Genomic DNA, 17,810 nt, shown 5'->3' on the forward strand with positions numbered 1-17,810 from the left:
TTGATTTTAATTATTTTAAGATTGGGAAGTCCAACTTGTTTTGAACATGTATCATTCTCTCATTGCATTATTTTATTATTTTGATTTCATATTTGTTTTTTCAGGAAGATTAATCATCTATCAACTTTGTTTAGTGCAAATACATTACTGTGTAATTTAAATGATCGTGTTTTCAATACGATTCTTTTTTAAATCAAATGCTCTCTTAAAGATATAATTGGATACAATACAAATACAATTATGATTGTGAATAAGGTTTTATCAGGAAAAAAATGTATTCCTCAACAGAAGTTAGTCTAAGAATCTGCTGCTTTTTAAATTTTTTGTAAGAGAAAGAGATTTAAGATGAAGACCACGAAGTCAAACTAATTGTTATTTTCTAATGTATGTCCTTATTCATCTACTTTTAAAATGCTCTTATCGATTGTATCAACATTAGAATGGTTATATTTCCAATATATATTGAACATTATATAAGTCTCTTTATTGCATTATTTATTTTTATTTCAGTATATATGCTGATGATGTAACATCAATTCATTTATTCTTTCTGTACAATAACAATTTGGTCTATTTGCAAATGCTTCCATAACAACTTTTAAATAATTATTTTACTGTTAAAGATATAAATGGTTAGTGTGAAAATATACGTTTTTAAAAAAGGGACAAAAAAAGCAAAATATTTTTCATAACCCCGCACCCTCTTTCGTTTGTTGTCCAATTTCCCCCCGGCAACTGAACGCATCGCAGTTTAAACGTGCGTATGACGTCTTTGGTTTTCATCTCGTTCCTCTTCTGCCTGGAAATCAGACCAGCTAGCCGATAGCTAGCTAGCAACTAGCTAACTTATTTCATTTCCCCACAGTTTTCAAGACTTAGTTAATATAAGGTGTGTTTGATTGTCTGAGTCAACGGGATATTATTCATCGCGAAATTACTTCCCGACTCCGTTTTTCTCTCAGCTCCCGGAGAAAACACTGGTACGTAGCAAAAACGCTAGCTTGTTAGCTTAGACCTGATCTGTTAGCTACGCATAAAGTGCGGGTGGGCCTTTACAAAGGTGTAGCATTAAAATTCACCTCGTTGTTTCTCGAACTACAAAATCAAAGCAGTGTGTTTGGGCTATATTTACCTCACCATATGTTTTCTAATGTAGAATCAAAAATCTATGGCTTACCCTTAGTCATCATACATTGTCTGTCTTGCATTCAGACGCAGCAACAGGCCTATTCTGGCGCACGTGTTTTTGCGCCACAAAATAATTTGTTATCGTGAATACATTCTCTAGATATAACTATAAATGTGTATTTAGACTTCAATAGATCACAGATTCATGTTATGTATCCTAAACCTTTTAACCGCTATGACACTGCGAGAAACCTTTGCCACACTAGCAAAATAGTGCCTGCATAATAGTTTGTGTTTAAATTATTTCGGTTATACTGTGTTATTGTTATTTTGTCAGCCACCTTCATATAGGACTGCAGGACTGTATAACAGGCATCGCAGTGATCTTGAATCACTACTAGCTATATTATGTCAGCCATTTTAGAATACTCCATTCCTTAGAATGTTATTTATAATGATTTTAAAAGGGCAACATTACCTAAAATGTAGTGATTCATCATGTAGCTTATGCCATTGATATTGAATTTAAGTCTTGATGATCTGTTTTTTGTTGTTGTTTTTTTTGGTATATATGCCTATATTTGTGTTTTGTATTTATGACTTTCATCTACAAATAACACAAGACAGAGAACAAAAGGACTATTACTTACAGGAAACAAACTCCTACTATTGCTGTTTTTGCAATATTTAATTAGCTTTTATAATTTGTTTTTAATACGAGGGATGTCCTCTAAATCCTGCTGTTTCTAGTTTTTTTTCTTCTCTTAGTGTCATTTGTTGTATGTATTATACTTTGCTTACTGTTTACAAAGTATTTACACCTCTGTGTACATATTTTTATTTCCTCTGGTTATACCCTTTTACCCCACTCAGTTTACTTTTCCTTTAGTCATTTGCAATACTGGCTACTACACAATTATAATACATTTTTAAATATGCTTACTGTTTTACACCTGTGCACATGTATATGTCTTCTCATTATACACATTTATTTTCCTGTAAACATTATTAATTTTAGTCATGGATTCTCCTTTTGATTTTACTTAATATAATTTAATGAGCATTGTTGTAGGAATCTTAAGTTTTCATTGCTAACGACATCTTCTCTGTGATAGTTGTTGATGAGATAACAAAGATCTTGAAATGTTATAATTTCCCCCCACAAAGCCATGTACAATGGGATTGGACTGACAACTCCGCGGGGCAGCGGCACCAATGGCTATGTGCAGCGCAACCTGTCCAGCCTGCGGGCCAAGCGGCCGCGGGATGAGCGTGGCGGCGAGCGGGACGAGAAGGACCGCGAGAGGCTGGAGAGTCAGCTCAACAGGCAGCCCAATGCAGACATCCTGGAGCACCAGAGGAAGAGGCAGCTGGAGGTCAAGTGTGCAGAGCTGCAGGACATGATGGAGGAGCAAGGGTGAGGCAAAATGCTGCGTTCAGAGCTTAGATAGTCACATTTTGGGGGCTGGCAGTAACTCAGTCTGTAGGGACTTGGCTTGGAAACCAGCAGATATTAGCTGGCTACAGTGAAATAAACTAATTAGAATTGGGAGGGATGAATCCCTCTTTAATGGTCACACATGCAGAGCATACAGCGCACACACTGACATTTGTTCTCTGCATTTAACCCATCCTAACACCAGGAGTTTAGTACTCGGAGCAATAATAGTTGCAAGCGCTTTGCCTTTTTTCTGTGCTCTGAATAATGATATAATACTCCTCTTTGTTGATGTCCAGGTATTCAGCTGAGGAAATCGAGGAGAAGGTGAATACTTTCCGGATGATGCTCCAGGAGAAGGAGGAGCCGGCTCCCGCCACCACTGACAGACCATCGTAAGTCCATTCATGTGGCTGGAATAAATATGAAATGCAAGCTTAACCATTTTGTCATAAATAATTTTGGTTGCACAGTTTTAGTTGTCTTCGGTGCAACACATACTATATGATGTAAAACTGTGAAGTTCACTGAGACAAATGTAACATTTGTGATATTGGGCTATATAAATAAACATTGATTGAATATTGATATTCATATGCTGAAACATACTGTTACAAATTAAATAATGACAAATAGCACCATTCTTATGCATTAAACTCATTTCAATGTACTTTCATAACCTGTTTTTAAATAGGAGTGTGATATATTTAGTAAGCATGTCATTTTCAACAGTCAACAGAAATAATATCAAATGTACCCTTACTGAGCATCTCATTCTGACTTGTATGCATTGTGGTTTTTGAAGTATGTGTTTTTCATGGACTTTGATTCTGACAGTTAAGTTGAGGATGATCTCACAGTTTCTGTTTGTTTTGTTTCCTCTCAGGGCGACAGAGACTCATGCTCTGGCTGCTGCAAACCAGCAGAAGAATGACCGTCTTCGCGCCGCCTTTGGAATCTCCAGCGACTATGTGGATGGATCCTCCTTCCATGCCGACCGCAAGGAGAAGGAGAAGGAGAAGAGAGAGCAGGAACGCCTGGAGAGGGAGAAGCTGCAGCAGCAGAAGTACACGTGCGTAGGAGAAAACTCAAATAGTGCTGGTGTGCAACAACAAAAAGGCTATTTTTGCTTTTTGAAACGACAAACTCACAATGTGGCTATATTGGACAAAATGGTTTGTGCTGGGTAGCTGTTCAAAGTGCATCTGTATTTTGAGACACTGTTATAAGTGGTGCTTTTCAACGCCACAGTAATTACGGTAACTTTATAGTAGTGTTGCACGGTGTACCGATACTTGAAAGGTACCGCGATACCCTGCCGTTAAAAACGGTACGATTCCTCCGTTTCATTAGTATCGGTACTTTAAGAATGACGGGGAAAAGTACTCTGCTTCCACTCCCTGCACTGCAGCCGTGCCTGCAGTCCCGCTCCTCTCAAGCACGTTCTAAGTCCCTCCCCTCTCTCGTGCACGCGGCCACGCGCTAGCTGCCAGAGCATGTGAGAAAACGAGAAGCATGGCTGCAAGTGGGAGTGCAACTGCCGCTGCGCCTCGGCTTGTTGACAAAAAAGACGCCAGAAGTCTGTGAACAGGCCGTTCAGGTGTTCAGAGCAGAGCTCCCTGTCGGAGCGGCAGAGCGTGATGTGCACTGAACAGCTTTTTTGTCGCAATATTATCGTTGAGCAAACTTAACTAGCAAACTAGCATCACTATCTGCTAACGTTAGCTTTAGCCTTCGTTTTCTATTAGTTTTTTTCATAGGCTATAAACGGAGGTGGTATAAGTATATATCTTGTACTTGAGTAAAAGTAGAAGTACCCAGGTCTTGTACTTGAGTTAAAGTAGAAGTACCAGAATGTAGGAAAAATCCTGCAATCAAAATGTTCCTCAAATAAAAGTACAAAAGTATTATCTTCAAAATATAGTTAAAGTAGCGACCGTAAAAGAAGAAGTACTCAGGTCTTGTACTAGAAGCACCAGAGTGTAGGAATACTCTGTTACAGTAAAAGTACTGCATTCAAAATGTTCCTCAAGTAAAAGTATTAAAGTAGCGACAGGAAAAGTAGTCATTGTGCAGATTGGTCCATTTCAGAATAATATATATGATATGTTTTATAATGATTGATCATGAAAGTGTTCTCAAAGCTGGTGAAGGTGCAGCTAGTTTGAAGTACTTTGTATACTGCAGGGTAGCTGGTGGATTTACTCCAGGTGGAACTAAAGTCTGATTTAACACTTGATTATATTTCACATCATTCATCCAGATCTGTGAAGTAACTAAAGGGATTAATACATGTAGTGGAGTAAAAGTACACCATGTACCTCAGAACTGTAGTGGATTAGAAGTACAAAGTAGCAAAAGAAACATTGAAATACTTAAATAAAGTACAAGTATCTAAAAATTGTACCCACGTAGTACTTGAGTTTATGAATTTAGTTACTTTACACCAGTGGCTATAAAGATAGAAAGACTAAGCCTTGCACAGAGGCATGAAAATACATTTTCAAAATGCTCAACAGTGCTGCCAAAATTCTAAACTGACTGCTACACAATTAAAATAAAAGCTTTTATATATATTTATATTATATGTGACTCTTTGGCGTTTCTGTTATTATTAACACTGCTGCTTTAGTTGTTCTGACTGCTAAAATCCTGTTATTCCTAATTTTAAAGCCGATATTCCGTGGGGTCGGGGGGCTCGGATCCTTGTCACCTTTTTCATACCTGATGAGTTTGCATCCCTGATTATATTTAAGACTCTTTCCCTTTTTTTAAGAAAAGTATCGAAAAAGAATCGGAATCGCAATTCTTGACTTGGTATCGGTATCGAAACCAAAATGTTGGTATCGTGACAACACTACTTTATAGTGTAATATTCTGTTCACCCATCACCAAGCATTATGTTCGTCCCTGACTCAACGTCTTTGCTCTCTCAGGTTGGTGGAAGATTCAGACGACTCAGATTCTCTTCCCAAGAAGCGCAGTCGGAAGAAGAAAAAGAAAAACAAGGCCAGAGACGGGTGAGGAAATGACCGTGATGAAGCAGAGCTGTTCCTGATAATGGAGACAATATCTAACATTCTTTTGTTCCTTCTGCAGCTCAGAGAGTCCCTCCCCATCTCCTCGACGAGAGAAGAAGAAATCCAAAAAGAAGAAAAAGAAACGGTATGACCTCTGGGATTCTTATATTTGTAATTTGAATTACATCATGTTGATTGTGATAATCAGTGTTGGGCAAGTTACTTTTAAAAAGTAACTAGTAATAGTTATAGTTACTGCTCTCAAAAAAGCAACTAGTTACTTTATTAGTTACTAAATTATAAAAGTAAAAATAATAACAATAAAAATACAAGTTTTTGTGTTGTTCTGTGGCACAGTAAGAGAAAAGACAACTCTCCATCATTGTAGCAATTATCATTATGAAATGTAGTGGAACAATAAAACACAAAAGATATGTTTAGACATTTTGACAAGCATCTTTATTGTCGCCTCAACAATCAAGTGGACAATGCTTTCTGTCCTGCACACAGTTTACATTAGACCGTAATATTTGTTGCGTCCTTTATCCCCACAAATTGAAAATAGTGGTTATATCTCCAAGTTGTAAATGCGCTGCTGCTCTCGCTGATACTTGCATCTGCCATAGTGTGTGTGTGCGCTGGTGATGGGCGTTGCTGTGTATGTGTGTGTGTTAGCAAGTGTTTGTGTGTGTATTTTCCCCATAAGGCAAGACCCGCCCAACTCTGTCTCTGATTGGCTTACCCTGAAATGTTACCCCTTGTTAACCAATCATCACTCCTCTCTGGTCACTTTAACTTTTCCATGGTACTGCGAGAGGACATCGCTGTATTAGCCTGTAAGCTACATCCGCAGGGAGATTCAGTTCAGTTCCATCACATAATGTAACGCAGTAAAGCACCCATTTAAATCACAGTAACTATAACGGTGTTAATGAATGGGAATAGGTAACTAGTTAAGTTATTAGTTACCGCAAAAGGTAGTTGCGTTACAGTAACGCGTTAGTCCCAACACTGGTGATAATTGATGTGAATTTGTTGTGTTTCAGTGATGCGTCGGAAGACGTGGAAGAAGTAGACAGGTATGTGTTTTTTATGAGTCCATCATTATTTCTTTGTTGATTTCAGACCACAAAGTGAATATCTTATTGAAAATAGACTGTATTTTTGTTCTTAGTCTGCAGTATATTTTTAATTTTGTATTTATGCGGATCCTAAGCAAGCTTTTGTTATGTATTATGTGTTAATGTCTGCCCCTCTAACCTTCCTCCACAAAAAAGTTCCTCAGATGAGAAACAGGAGTCAAATAAAAAAAAGAAGGAAAGTTTGAGTCCTCCGAAAGCGAAGGACGTGCGGGGTAGGAGCGTCTCCTCCGGCTCTGCTCACAGGTATGAGACCATCAATCAGGCCATGTATAGAAGTTATTCAAATATAAACATTTTAATTGAATACCCTTTACATACATACAAAAAATAAATAAATTATCTGTGTGAAATAAGATTAATTACACTGTGGATAACGGTTGTGAGTGCTTGGAAGTAGTTGCAATTTCTTTTAAATGTAATTACTATGTTTAAAATTACCATTAACACAGAACATGTCGAGTAACTTTTGACTTTCAGGGAGTAATGTTAGTGAGACCTATTATATGATTTAGTGGCCATTAAACATCAGATACGTTTGGTTAGACCTACTGAAGCCTTTTAGGACTTTTTTTAGACATTTTTCGGCTAAACCTGAATAAAATCCCTCTTCCAGACAAGGAAGTCTTTGTATATGAGATAGGGGTGTAACGGTATTCGTACGGAAAATATTCGGTATGGGCCCTTCGGGTCGGTACACGTGTGTACCGAACGAATATAACGTTAAACGTGAAAAACGTTGAAAGTAATATCAGGTGTTGCGTCGCAGCATGCAGTGTAATTTGCTCACATTGGGTTCAACGCTCATTGAGCGACCAAGTCATTTCATTGGACGAGAGGCATACTATGAGAGCTGGTCACAGGGATGCGTTCAAATTTAGTCAGTAGTTTGGGGAACTGTCGAACGCAGATACAGTTGAGCTCGAAAAATCCTCCTGCATCATTGAAGTGTCTGGTTTGGGAACATTTTGGTTTCGCAGTTACGTACAAGGATGACGGACAAAGACAGGTGGACCAAACCAAAGCTGTTTGTCGGCATTGTTCAACTAAAATTGATTACGCGGCTGGCAATACATCAAACTTGCACACTCATTTGAAAAGGCATCACCCGAACAACCGGTACCAAAAGAAAAAAGACTGAAGTGCAAACCCAACTCCCACTAGCATTTAAGCCTCCACCACTCAAAAAAAGTTCAGATCGAACCAAAGCTATTACAAACGCCAAATATCCTTATCTTGGTATGTGTTGCCATGTTAGCAAAGCGCTACCTGGCAGTATCTGCTACCTCTGTCCTAGCGAGAGGGTGTTCTCCACAGCAGGAGACATTGTTAGTGCCAGCAGATCTGCCCTTTCGGCAAGCAAGTACATTTTTCTTAACAAAACATGAAAATGTCAAGCAAGCAAGTCCTAGTGTCACACTAGTACAGTGCAGATTATTTCTGTTCATCGAAATGCTGCACCTTAATGTTTATTTTATTATATTTTGTATTTATTTGAGTGAATATTCACAGTATAATAAAATAAAACAATATTTTATGTTTTGTGATGATTTTTTATGCTGTACTGAAAACGTACCGAACCGTGGCCTAAAAACCGAGGTACGAACCGAAATGTTTGTGAACCGTTACACCTAGGGTTGGGTATCGTTAAGGTTTTAACGGTACTACTACTTTTATCGATACCGCTTATCGATCCGGTCTTTTAACGGTACTTTTATCGGTACTTTTATCGGTTCTTTTGGAGAAAAAAATAAGGTAAACAAATTGTGAACAATTGCTTTTTATTTAAATTAAATGCATAATATTTCACATCAAAAGAAACAACAGCGTTTTAACAAATCGTATTAAATAATCTGATGACAGAACTGTAAACAGAATAGCTGAAACTTTAACAAAATAAATAACTCAGTTTCTTCTAATCATTAACCCATGTTTGTATCATTGAGTTATCTCCTGCTAGCATACATAACACCTGACGTGGAAACGTTCCTCGTGGACGGGGCTACAGAGCTGCTAGAAAGACAGTCGAACCCGGTGCATTCCTCCGTCTGGATGTGGAGCACTTTTGCTAAATGTTTAGACAAATTGCTCGTGTTACCGCCCTGACATGCTAAACTCTTATTGCACTTTTGGTAACGAGGATTGTCCACATCGAGACCGGTAAAGTTCAACCACACCTCAGTGCGCGTTCTCTCCGCCATCTCCTGTGTGTGTGTTGCGTGCATGTAACAGCGGCGTGTGTGTAAACTGCCCCGCTCCCTCGCACACAGACACGGGAGAGAGAGATCTCTCTTCTGGATTGGAAAGATCGAAAATACTAAACATAATCATGGACGCATTTTACAGTCTTTTTGCGTATTAGAAACTGAGTTGGCGACACTAAAACTGCAATATAATGTTTGTGTAGCAATAATACACATGACATATATTTTTTTACATATCTTCAGTACCGATAAAAAGACCGATAACGTTGGAGCTTAACTGTACCACGGTCTTTAATAATTCAGCCCCGGGGCTCTGTACCATCCCTAGTTACACCCCTAATGCATTCATATTTTTCTCTGATGTCCACAGCGAGTCTCCAGCTCCATTGAGATCACGTCAACAGGACCAAAATGCGAGAAAAGCCGACGAAGGAAGAAAGGGGAGATCGCCTGACAGAAGGCAAAGAGGCTACGAGGAAAAAGGCCAACTTCTTCAGGGAGGAGAGGTAAGGCTGAACCTGTTAGACTTAACATTTGCTATTAATAGAGAGCTGCTGGGATGAGTCCTAAAAGCAGGAAAAATGTTCTGCATTTTCGCACTTCCGATTCCCTCATCAATGGGTTTTGGTTAAATGCCCAAAATAAGGTCTATGGTTAACAAACGCTTATTTTAGCTTTTGGTTATACAACATAAAATTACCAGCCATGACCTCTGTCTCGGATGCTTCTATGCGTCTTAAAAACTTGGGATGCTAACGAGTGGCTAAATGAGACTACTAAACATGAAGCCATGTGACATTGATGTAGATCAGGGCTATTCAATTGGCGGCCCGGCGGCCAAATCTGGCCCCAGGGTGATATTTACTGGCCCTTTGTTAAATGTTAAAAGTAATCTACTTTTTTTTTTGGACCAGAGTGCCTTTATTCCAGAGAGGGCGTTACATTGAGAGATAGAGGGGAAGACATTGCTTGAAAATTTCGACGGGCTCGGGTTTCGAACCCACCTACTAGCTACTGTAGGGACAACTCCTGTCATTTATTGCATCTCTGCTTGAATGATTAGATAATTTCACCTAAATTAAATCAGATTATGTTGATGGTTAAATTAGCTTCACATGTATGATGTAGGCCTACTGAGTTCTGAGCCAATTAGATCTATAAAGGCTTTGGGGCTATGTTGTTTGATTTCATTAAACACAATATATGCACTCCACTATGCTGTTGTAGTATTTACTGTATCTGAAGCTCTTAATATGATTGCTCATATTTCAAGCCATCTTTTTCCCGGCCCCTTGCTTTGGATCATTTTCATCAACCGGCCACATTCCAAACTAATTGTAGATCGTATATACGCAGGGGTTCTCAAACTTTTTGTTTATGCGGACGACTATTTATTATCAAGGATTTTCGCGGACCACCTCATATGCAAACCGTAAAAATAAGTGTATATATATATATATATATAAACGTAGTGTTAAACCCCGATATTTTTTTATTGTTAATTATAGACAATCAAAAGTAAATTGAAGCCTCTGATACTTTTGTCGCACGTGTGATATTTTAACTGAATAACATTAGGTGACATTATTGTGGCACATCAGTAAAGCCTTAAATAGAAATATATAAGATGGCACACATCATTTAATGAATTTTCAATGAACAATAACTGAATGAGTTTGTTTCACTCTTAGACCAGGGGTACAAAATGTATGCAGTCTGCTGCAATAAGTACCTCATTCCTTCCTTCTACTTGGGTCCGGATGCTTCTCGGTTTGCACGTGTCCCGTTCAAATGAAATCGGTGCCAATCATATTTACACGCTTGCGCCAGGGGGAGGGGTTACAAGACTCTTGTCTTGTGCTGCATTCACTTGCACTCGGACATTAGAGCTTTTCTCATAAATGTCCGATGAGCCCAACGACCACTACACCACTGCCTAGGGATGGGTACCGAGGACCGGTATTAAACGGGCCCCGGGGCTGAATTATTAAATACCGTGGTACTGTTAATCTCCGACGCTATCGGTACTGGAGACATCTAAAAAATATGTCATGTGCATTATTGCTACATAAAGATTATATTGCAGTTTTCGCGTCGCCAACTCCGTTTCTAATACGCAAAAAGACTGCAAAATGCATCCATGATTATTTTTAGAATTTTCGATCTCTCTCCCGCCTGCTTGTGAGGGGGCGGGGCAGTTTACACACTACATGCAGCAACCATGGATGTATAAGGCAGCAACTTTTTTTTTCTTCTCCAAAATAACCGATAAGAGTACCCTTAAAAGACCGGACCGATAAGCGGTATCGATAAAAGTAGTAGTACCGTTAAAACCTTAGCGATACCCATCCCTACCACTGCCTGATATCATTAGAAAGCTAGGCATCTCCTCTTTCTAACAGTGTATACAACTCAAAATGTGTCTTCGGGTCAATGCGACTGATTTCGATGGAGCAAGTCACATATGAGGTGGTCCCCGAAAATCCTTGATAATAAAAAGTGGATTTTATTTAGCTTTTTTCCACGGACCACCTGCAGTACCCTGGTGGTCCGCGGACCACAGTTTGAGAACAGCTGGTCTATAGCCCAACCTTTTTACTTCTTGGAATTGCGTTTACGGCTAAAAATTCCTAAAAATGTTGTTAATATGTGGAAATGATCTGAATGAACAAATAATCATAAAGGTTTACCACAGAGATTATTTTCAGCAGTAATCTAAAAGACAATGGAAAATCCCATTTGATTTTTTTGTTGAGGTAACCAGGGTGATACTAACTTCAGAGTCAGACAAAAAAATGTCCTTCTTGCTCCTCTATATTATCCGAAACAAACTCTAAACTAATTGGTTTTATACTAATCTTAACATGAAGGTATTATTTTTGTTTGAAAAAACACCAACAAATCTTTCCCTTCCATCTAGAAGAGGCCCAATCTTGAGAGAGAAAAAGAGAAGCCGATGGAGACTGAGAACTCCTCCAAGAAGAGACATGACTCCTCATCCCCTTCACCACAGACAGAAAAAGGCAGGGAGCGGGAGAAAGGGAGGCGTTCCCGGAGTAGAGAGATTGAGAAAAGAAGCATGGAAAACGAGAGGGAGAAAGGGAGGCGTTCAAAAAGCAGAGACATGGAGAAAAGGGGGCGTTCAAGGAGCATAGAAAAGGAAAGGGAGAGAGGGAAGAGCCCCAGAACCAAAGAGATGGAAAGAGTGAGGCGTTCAAGGAGTAGAGAAAATGTAAGGGCGAGAGGGAGGCGCTCCAGAAGCAGGGAGGTGGAGAAAGGGAGGCGTTCAAGGAGCAAAGAAAAGAGGGACAAGGGAAAGGAAAACGTTCCTCAGAAGGCCAGACACGACTCGTCCTCTTCTCGTTCTCCTTCTCCTCCACCGAAACAGGAGACGAGGAGGGAAAAGAGCAGAGACACTGAGCGGGAAAAAGACAGGAATAAACCGGACAAAAAGACGAGACACGAGTCCTCCTCCCCATCGCCTTCTCCCCTTGAGAAGGCTAGGAGGGAGAGGAGCGGAGAGCACAGGGCTGAGAGGGATCTGCACTCCAGGGACAACAGGAGAGACATGGGGAGGAGACAGGAGAGGGGGGCGTCTCCTTTCCAACAGAGAAACGACCGGAGAAGAGATGGAGGAAACCGAGATTCACCCGCAGCTCGGTCACCTGTCACCAACGGGCGTCAACGAGAAAGGGAGGACGAGAGGAGGAGAGAACAGGGTGACAGGGTGAGGGAGCAAGAAAGAGGGCGAGGTGGCAGCAAAAGAGAGGAGGCCATACGACCTGCAGAGAAAGGCAGGAGCCAAAGACCAGAGATGAAAACAAGAAGTCCCCCGAGGAAGGAGAAACAGGCGGAGAAGAAAAGAGCTACCAGCAGCAGCAGTAGTAGCGGCAGTAGCAGCAGCGGTAGTGACAGCGACAGCTCCTCGTCCTCCTCTTCCTCATCTTCTTCCTCTTCAGGTTCATCCTCTGAGGATGAGACCCAGGTGAAGAAGGCTTCCTCATCAGGGAAGGGGAAAAGTAGTCCATCTAAAGATGCACCGGCTGCTGTGGAGAGGCACTTGGCCAATGGTAGGAAGGAGAGCCCGGTGTCTGCTGATGGGCGTGCCCAGAAGGAGAGGGAGGGTGGGGGAGACAAACGTGAGAGGGAGAGAGCTCCCCACAGAGCTCCTGCAGAGAGTCAGCCGCCCCAGAAGAAAGGTCAGGAGCGCTACAGCCCCACGCAGATGGACAGCCCCTCTCCTCCTCCCTCCCCGCCCCCCAACAGAGCAGACGCCAGCAGAGGCAGGTACTCCCCCTTTGAGGCAGAGAAAACTAGGGTGGTGGCGAGAGTCGGGGATAGGGAGAGAGGGAAGGAGAGGGAGGTAACCAGGAGGCCTGCAAGGTCCAGCCCCGCGGCCAGGAGGTCACGCTCCCCGCCACAGAAAACCACTACCGCCTCCCCACCACGCCGCACTCCACCAAGGCAGTACCAGGAACCCCCGCCCCGATCCAGGAGAGCTTCTCCCCCCCCGACCTGGTCTGACCGGGACAGAGAGAGGCCGAGGGAGAGAGACAGAGACCGGGAGAGAGAAAGGGATAGGGAGAGAGAAAGAGAGCGGGTTGTGAGGAGGAGCCGGACCAGAAGCCCAAGAAGGCGCTCCAGGTCTAGAAGTCAGAGGAGGCGCAGCCCCCCCAACAGGTAAGAGGAACAGCCGCTCATTAAAAGGCTGCATCTTTATACCTGGCTTCTCCTTCAGAAGGGATCATAATGTAGTTCTTTTGTCTGTTTTATTGCAATTAAAACACAGCAAAGTCTGTAAATCTTGGGTTCACCCACACAATAGATTCTGCCAACAAGTGACCGGTAATACAGCTCGGTCAAACTCAGAGTTCTTTATCTCAGAATGATGTTCTAAACCCAGACACGACACTGTTTGGATTGATAACGCACGTTTCTTTTGTGAAAAGTACAGTATGAGGGCGCTAATGTAACTTCCGGACCAAATGACCCGCTGGCGAAAATCATACATTTGAGCGAAGTGGGAAAATAATAGTTTCTTCATGTCTTAAAGCTGCCGAGTCATACTTTGCACCTTTACGGCACCTCATACAAATGTTGGATATTTATTCTTGATAAAGTATGAACTATTTAGTGATGCGTGCTGTATGTATTTGGTTACACAGACAATTGATTGATTTTTATTCATGATTACTACAATATACTTTTTTTTTATTATTGTAAGAGATAGATTGATAGCTTGATGTCAAATCACTTCTAACTCATGACATGGAAACGGTTTTGTTATTTCAGGGTGCATCGTGTCCTTTTATTGGACAGTTTGACTGGAAGTGAGGGACTTGAGGAGGATGACATGATTCTTAAAGTCTTGATTTGTTTTTGTCTCCCAGGTCCCGCCGCTCCCCCTCCCCACAGCGGCGAAGGAGGAGCAGTCGCTCCCTCTCCCGAGAGAGAGCCAGAGAGAGGGAGCAGCAGAGGCTCAGGCAGAGGGAGCTGGAACAAGAGAGAGAAAGGGTGAAGCAGCCCCCAAAGGAGGTTCCCCCGCCCCGCAGGGCGTCCTCCTCTTCATCTTCCTCCAGCTCCTCCTCCTCCTCGTCTTCGTCCTCGTCTTCACCACAGCGACAGGGGAAAGACACCAAGGCACTAACAGAGGACGAGAAGAAGAGACGCTCCTCTTCCTCACAAGGCCCCTCCAGAGACTCATCCCACGCCCAGGCCTCAGGTCAGAGAGGCCCACCGTCAGACTCCAGGCGCTCTGACGGTCCCTCCAGAGGGTCTCCGGCCGCCAACCAATCAGAGACCAAACAGCCTTCTGAGGGTCCTATCAGGACGCGGTCGCCGGGGGCGGCCCCTACATCGTCAGACCGCACAGTCCGCAGTGAGAGCGCTTTGAATGGGAAGGAGGTAAACAAGAAGGCCAACCAAAGCAGCAGCAGCTCCAGCTCTTCTTCCTCCTCATCTTCCTCTTCTTCCTCCTCTTCATCATCCTCTTCAGACAGCTCTGACTCTGAAGGGGAGCAGGAAAAAAAAGGGTAAGCTGGAGACGGGAAGAGTTGATATGATAAACTGAACGTAAGAAGCTGAAAATTCAGGATTCACAGCTAATTAATTTGTAATTGGTGATGAATGATTAAATGGTTATTCAACAACTGTTCGACTTAGTGTGCTTCAAGCCTTTTTTAAACTGTTCTATCTCTATAAAGGCAGCGGACTCATTGCTTCTGGGAACTAAATGTTTTCAATACTAGTTTCTGGGATTGCAAATTCCCTTTTTGTGCCATGGAAAAAAATAAAACTTTATATCTTTTTTTTCACCTGTCTTTCAGCGGTTTGCCTCACTAACTTTGTGTTCATACTCAAGTACTACTAAGAGCAGAGGGGGTCCTGTTTGGAGCACTCTTAGCTGTACTGATTATTCATAAATGTGTAACATCCAGTAATTACTCAACTTGTGACTTTTGTTTACAGGAAGCCAGAAAAAGCTCCGAGCTCTTCTTCCTCATCTTCATCGGAGAATGAAAAGGAAACCAAGAAAAAGAGGTACAAAGAAAACTGAAACTTGATTTTACTCAATAGGTGTCAGTGCTTTTAATTCAAATGTGTCTTTCTGCTACATTAGTTATTATCGGAGTTTAAAAACAACTTCAAAATGTACTTATGCACATATTTTTGTAATTGTTACTGAATTGTGCAACATTGAAAGTAATTGTTTTTGAACCAGGTATAAAATGACTTAATATTGGGTTAGATATATTGGTTGACTTTGAATCAGGAACTCAAAAAGGGCCAACGCTGTGAGGATGATGGTGTGAACCTTTTCCTAACTGACTGTTCACCAACTAAATCACCTTTTACCTGATCTGCTGCTCCAGTGTTTTGGCTCGGAGACTTTGACAGCTGTGTTTCTTCCTCCCAGCCCTGCGATGCCTCCGAGGGTCCCGGCTGATTCCCTGAGAGACTCCCGCTCCCTCAGTTATTCTCCTCCGAGGCACATGAAAGCAGCGCAGCCCTCGCCCAGCCGCAGGTCTGTTAGCACCGTTAGACATTAAAAGAGCGAGACAACAGCTTTGAACTACCTGTACAAGCAGGGCTCTCAAGTCATGTCTGGAAGTTAGTTTAGCTTATTAACGTTAACTTTACAATTCAAATACACATGTGAAATAATCAATTAGTGATTGCTTTTAAAATGGAGGCATGGCTGGTTTATTCTGTATATGTAGCTTCTCCTTTACATACACGAACAACAGAAGATGGATGCTTTCATAAAAATGAATGTCTGTCTTGGATTGTTCCCATTCATCCCATGTTGAATAGAGCCAGTGCTGGTTAATAAAATGTGCTATGCATTCATCAAAGATGTGCATTTAGCAGCAAACTAAATAGCTTCCACCAGTGAGGAAGAGAAGCTTGTGCACGCCGACGGTTATTTAACAAAGAATGCTTGCAGCTGCCGATAGTAAAAGACACTGCGCTAATGAAATTACAGTGAAGCATATAACGTTTTGCAGCAGGGTGTAATTATCCATGTGGCAAAGAACATTTTGTCTACACAGTAGGTACAACAATTAAAAGAGTAAAATAAAAAGGTTAGCAATTTGCTAATTATAGCACAGCAGCAACGAGACGCTATTTGCTTATCAGCGCAGTTTACCCTCTGCATAGGACTGTGCAGTAAATGAATATAGTACAGGGTTTCCCACACAGACTTTACTTGGGCGGGCCTCCCGGGTATATTAACGTCCGCCGGAGTATATAGCGCGACCCATTTAGGTTAAATCTTTTGTTATCCGTCCGCGAGCACAACGCCACCTGCGATTGATTAACTACCCCTCCTGTACCTGTTCGCTCTGCTTTATGCGCTTCGCAGTAACTCCGCTGCGAGGCTCCGGCGAACAGTTCATGAGCGTGCTCCACTAGCACCCTGTGGTTAACCCTACAATATGCTAACAATGTTGACGTCTTTGGTCAAAAATATCATCCAGCCCTACCTTTTGTGGGTGCTTCCTAGTTACACGGCTTCTTTTGGTCTAATGGTTAACTTTTAGCAGTTGCAAAATCTGCACAATCCTTTTGTGAATTCCCGAGTCTTTTATGAAGGTTTTATTTTCCTTTTTTTGCAGGAGCGGCAGCAGGCAATCTCCAAGCCGCTCTTCAAGCAGCAGACGAAGGAAATGAGCCGACACCTTGAGGCGCTTCTCTTCTTCTATGGTGTTTGTTTGTTCCCCTACAGCTGGTTTAACTGGACTATAACAGGAACTCTACAGCCAGCGGTCAGTAGATTAACCTCTGAATGTCGGGGGGCACACTTATCAACAACGCGTTTGTTTTTTAAGCAGCAACGACCCGCGGCCGGCTTGTACATTTATTTTTAGGAGCTGAATAAGAAACGTACACATTCACACACGCAGACACTGTTAAGTAAAGTGTATCTCTAACAATGTTCCTGTGTACTTGTACTGTTTGTTGCAGTCTACCTGTAGATATGAGCTGTCTGTATTTTGGTTATTATCATGTAACAGATGATAATACGTTTCCATTTAATGTGATCAGAAATGTGTTGATTTCTTTGTTGAAAATGGTTAATAAAAGGCAATTGTACATTTTATGTGTGGATTTTGTCCTTTTATATCCAGACATGACACTTTAAGGATATACACTTTGATGATATTTGTATTATTGTTAATACTTCCAATAAAAAATTAAGAAAGACCGACAGATATGGCTACAGTATCACAGACTGACATTTCTTCTGGGTCTGTGCCATAAAGCCCCATAATGGTCCAAATGTTATACAGTGAAGGAAGAGGCCAACACCTAAATCTATTAAAATGTCACAATGTTAGAGAGATGAGAACATACATGTAAATAATATGTTTTTGTG

General features: G+C 41.5%; 1 protein-coding gene across 3 annotated transcripts; it reads left to right on the forward strand.

Moving 5' to 3' along the window:
• Window positions 1-632: 632 nt before the first annotated feature.
• Window positions 633-17,532, forward strand: srrm2 (serine/arginine repetitive matrix 2). Of its 3 annotated transcripts, XM_034088751.2 has the most exons (15): window positions 633-980; window positions 2,296-2,545; window positions 2,866-2,961; window positions 3,453-3,638; window positions 5,503-5,586; window positions 5,666-5,731; window positions 6,633-6,665; window positions 6,864-6,971; window positions 9,300-9,435; window positions 11,850-12,596; window positions 12,627-13,609; window positions 14,320-14,961; window positions 15,398-15,469; window positions 15,846-15,953; window positions 17,050-17,532. In XM_034088751.2, the coding sequence occupies exons 2-15, from the start codon at window positions 2,298-2,300 to the stop codon at window positions 17,102-17,104; spliced, it is 3,564 nt and encodes a 1,187-aa protein (XP_033944642.2). In that variant the 5' UTR covers window positions 633-980; window positions 2,296-2,297; the 3' UTR covers window positions 17,105-17,532. The 3 variants fall into 3 exon arrangements, with proteins under 3 accessions (XP_033944642.2, XP_033944641.2, XP_033944640.2); XM_034088750.2 differs by having other exon boundaries at window positions 11,853-13,609; XM_034088749.2 differs by having other exon boundaries at window positions 634-980; window positions 11,850-13,609.
• The last annotated feature ends 278 nt before the right edge of the window (window positions 17,533-17,810 follow it).

Source organism: Pseudochaenichthys georgianus, chromosome 8, assembly GCF_902827115.2.
Source record: "Pseudochaenichthys georgianus chromosome 8, fPseGeo1.2, whole genome shotgun sequence".
In the NCBI taxonomy this organism is placed as follows: domain Eukaryota; kingdom Metazoa; phylum Chordata; class Actinopteri; order Perciformes; family Channichthyidae; genus Pseudochaenichthys; species Pseudochaenichthys georgianus.

Coding starts and splice junctions, on each gene's coding strand:
- srrm2 (XM_034088749.2), top strand. CDS start 2,298: ATGTACAATGGGATTGGACTGACAACTCCGCGGGGCAGCGGCACCAAT. Junction 5,732..6,632: donor AAAAAGAAGAAAAAGAAACG/GTATGACCTCTG, acceptor GTTGTGTTTCAG/TGATGCGTCGGAAGACGTGG. Junction 13,610..14,319: donor AGGCGCAGCCCCCCCAACAG/GTAAGAGGAACA, acceptor TTTGTCTCCCAG/GTCCCGCCGCTCCCCCTCCC.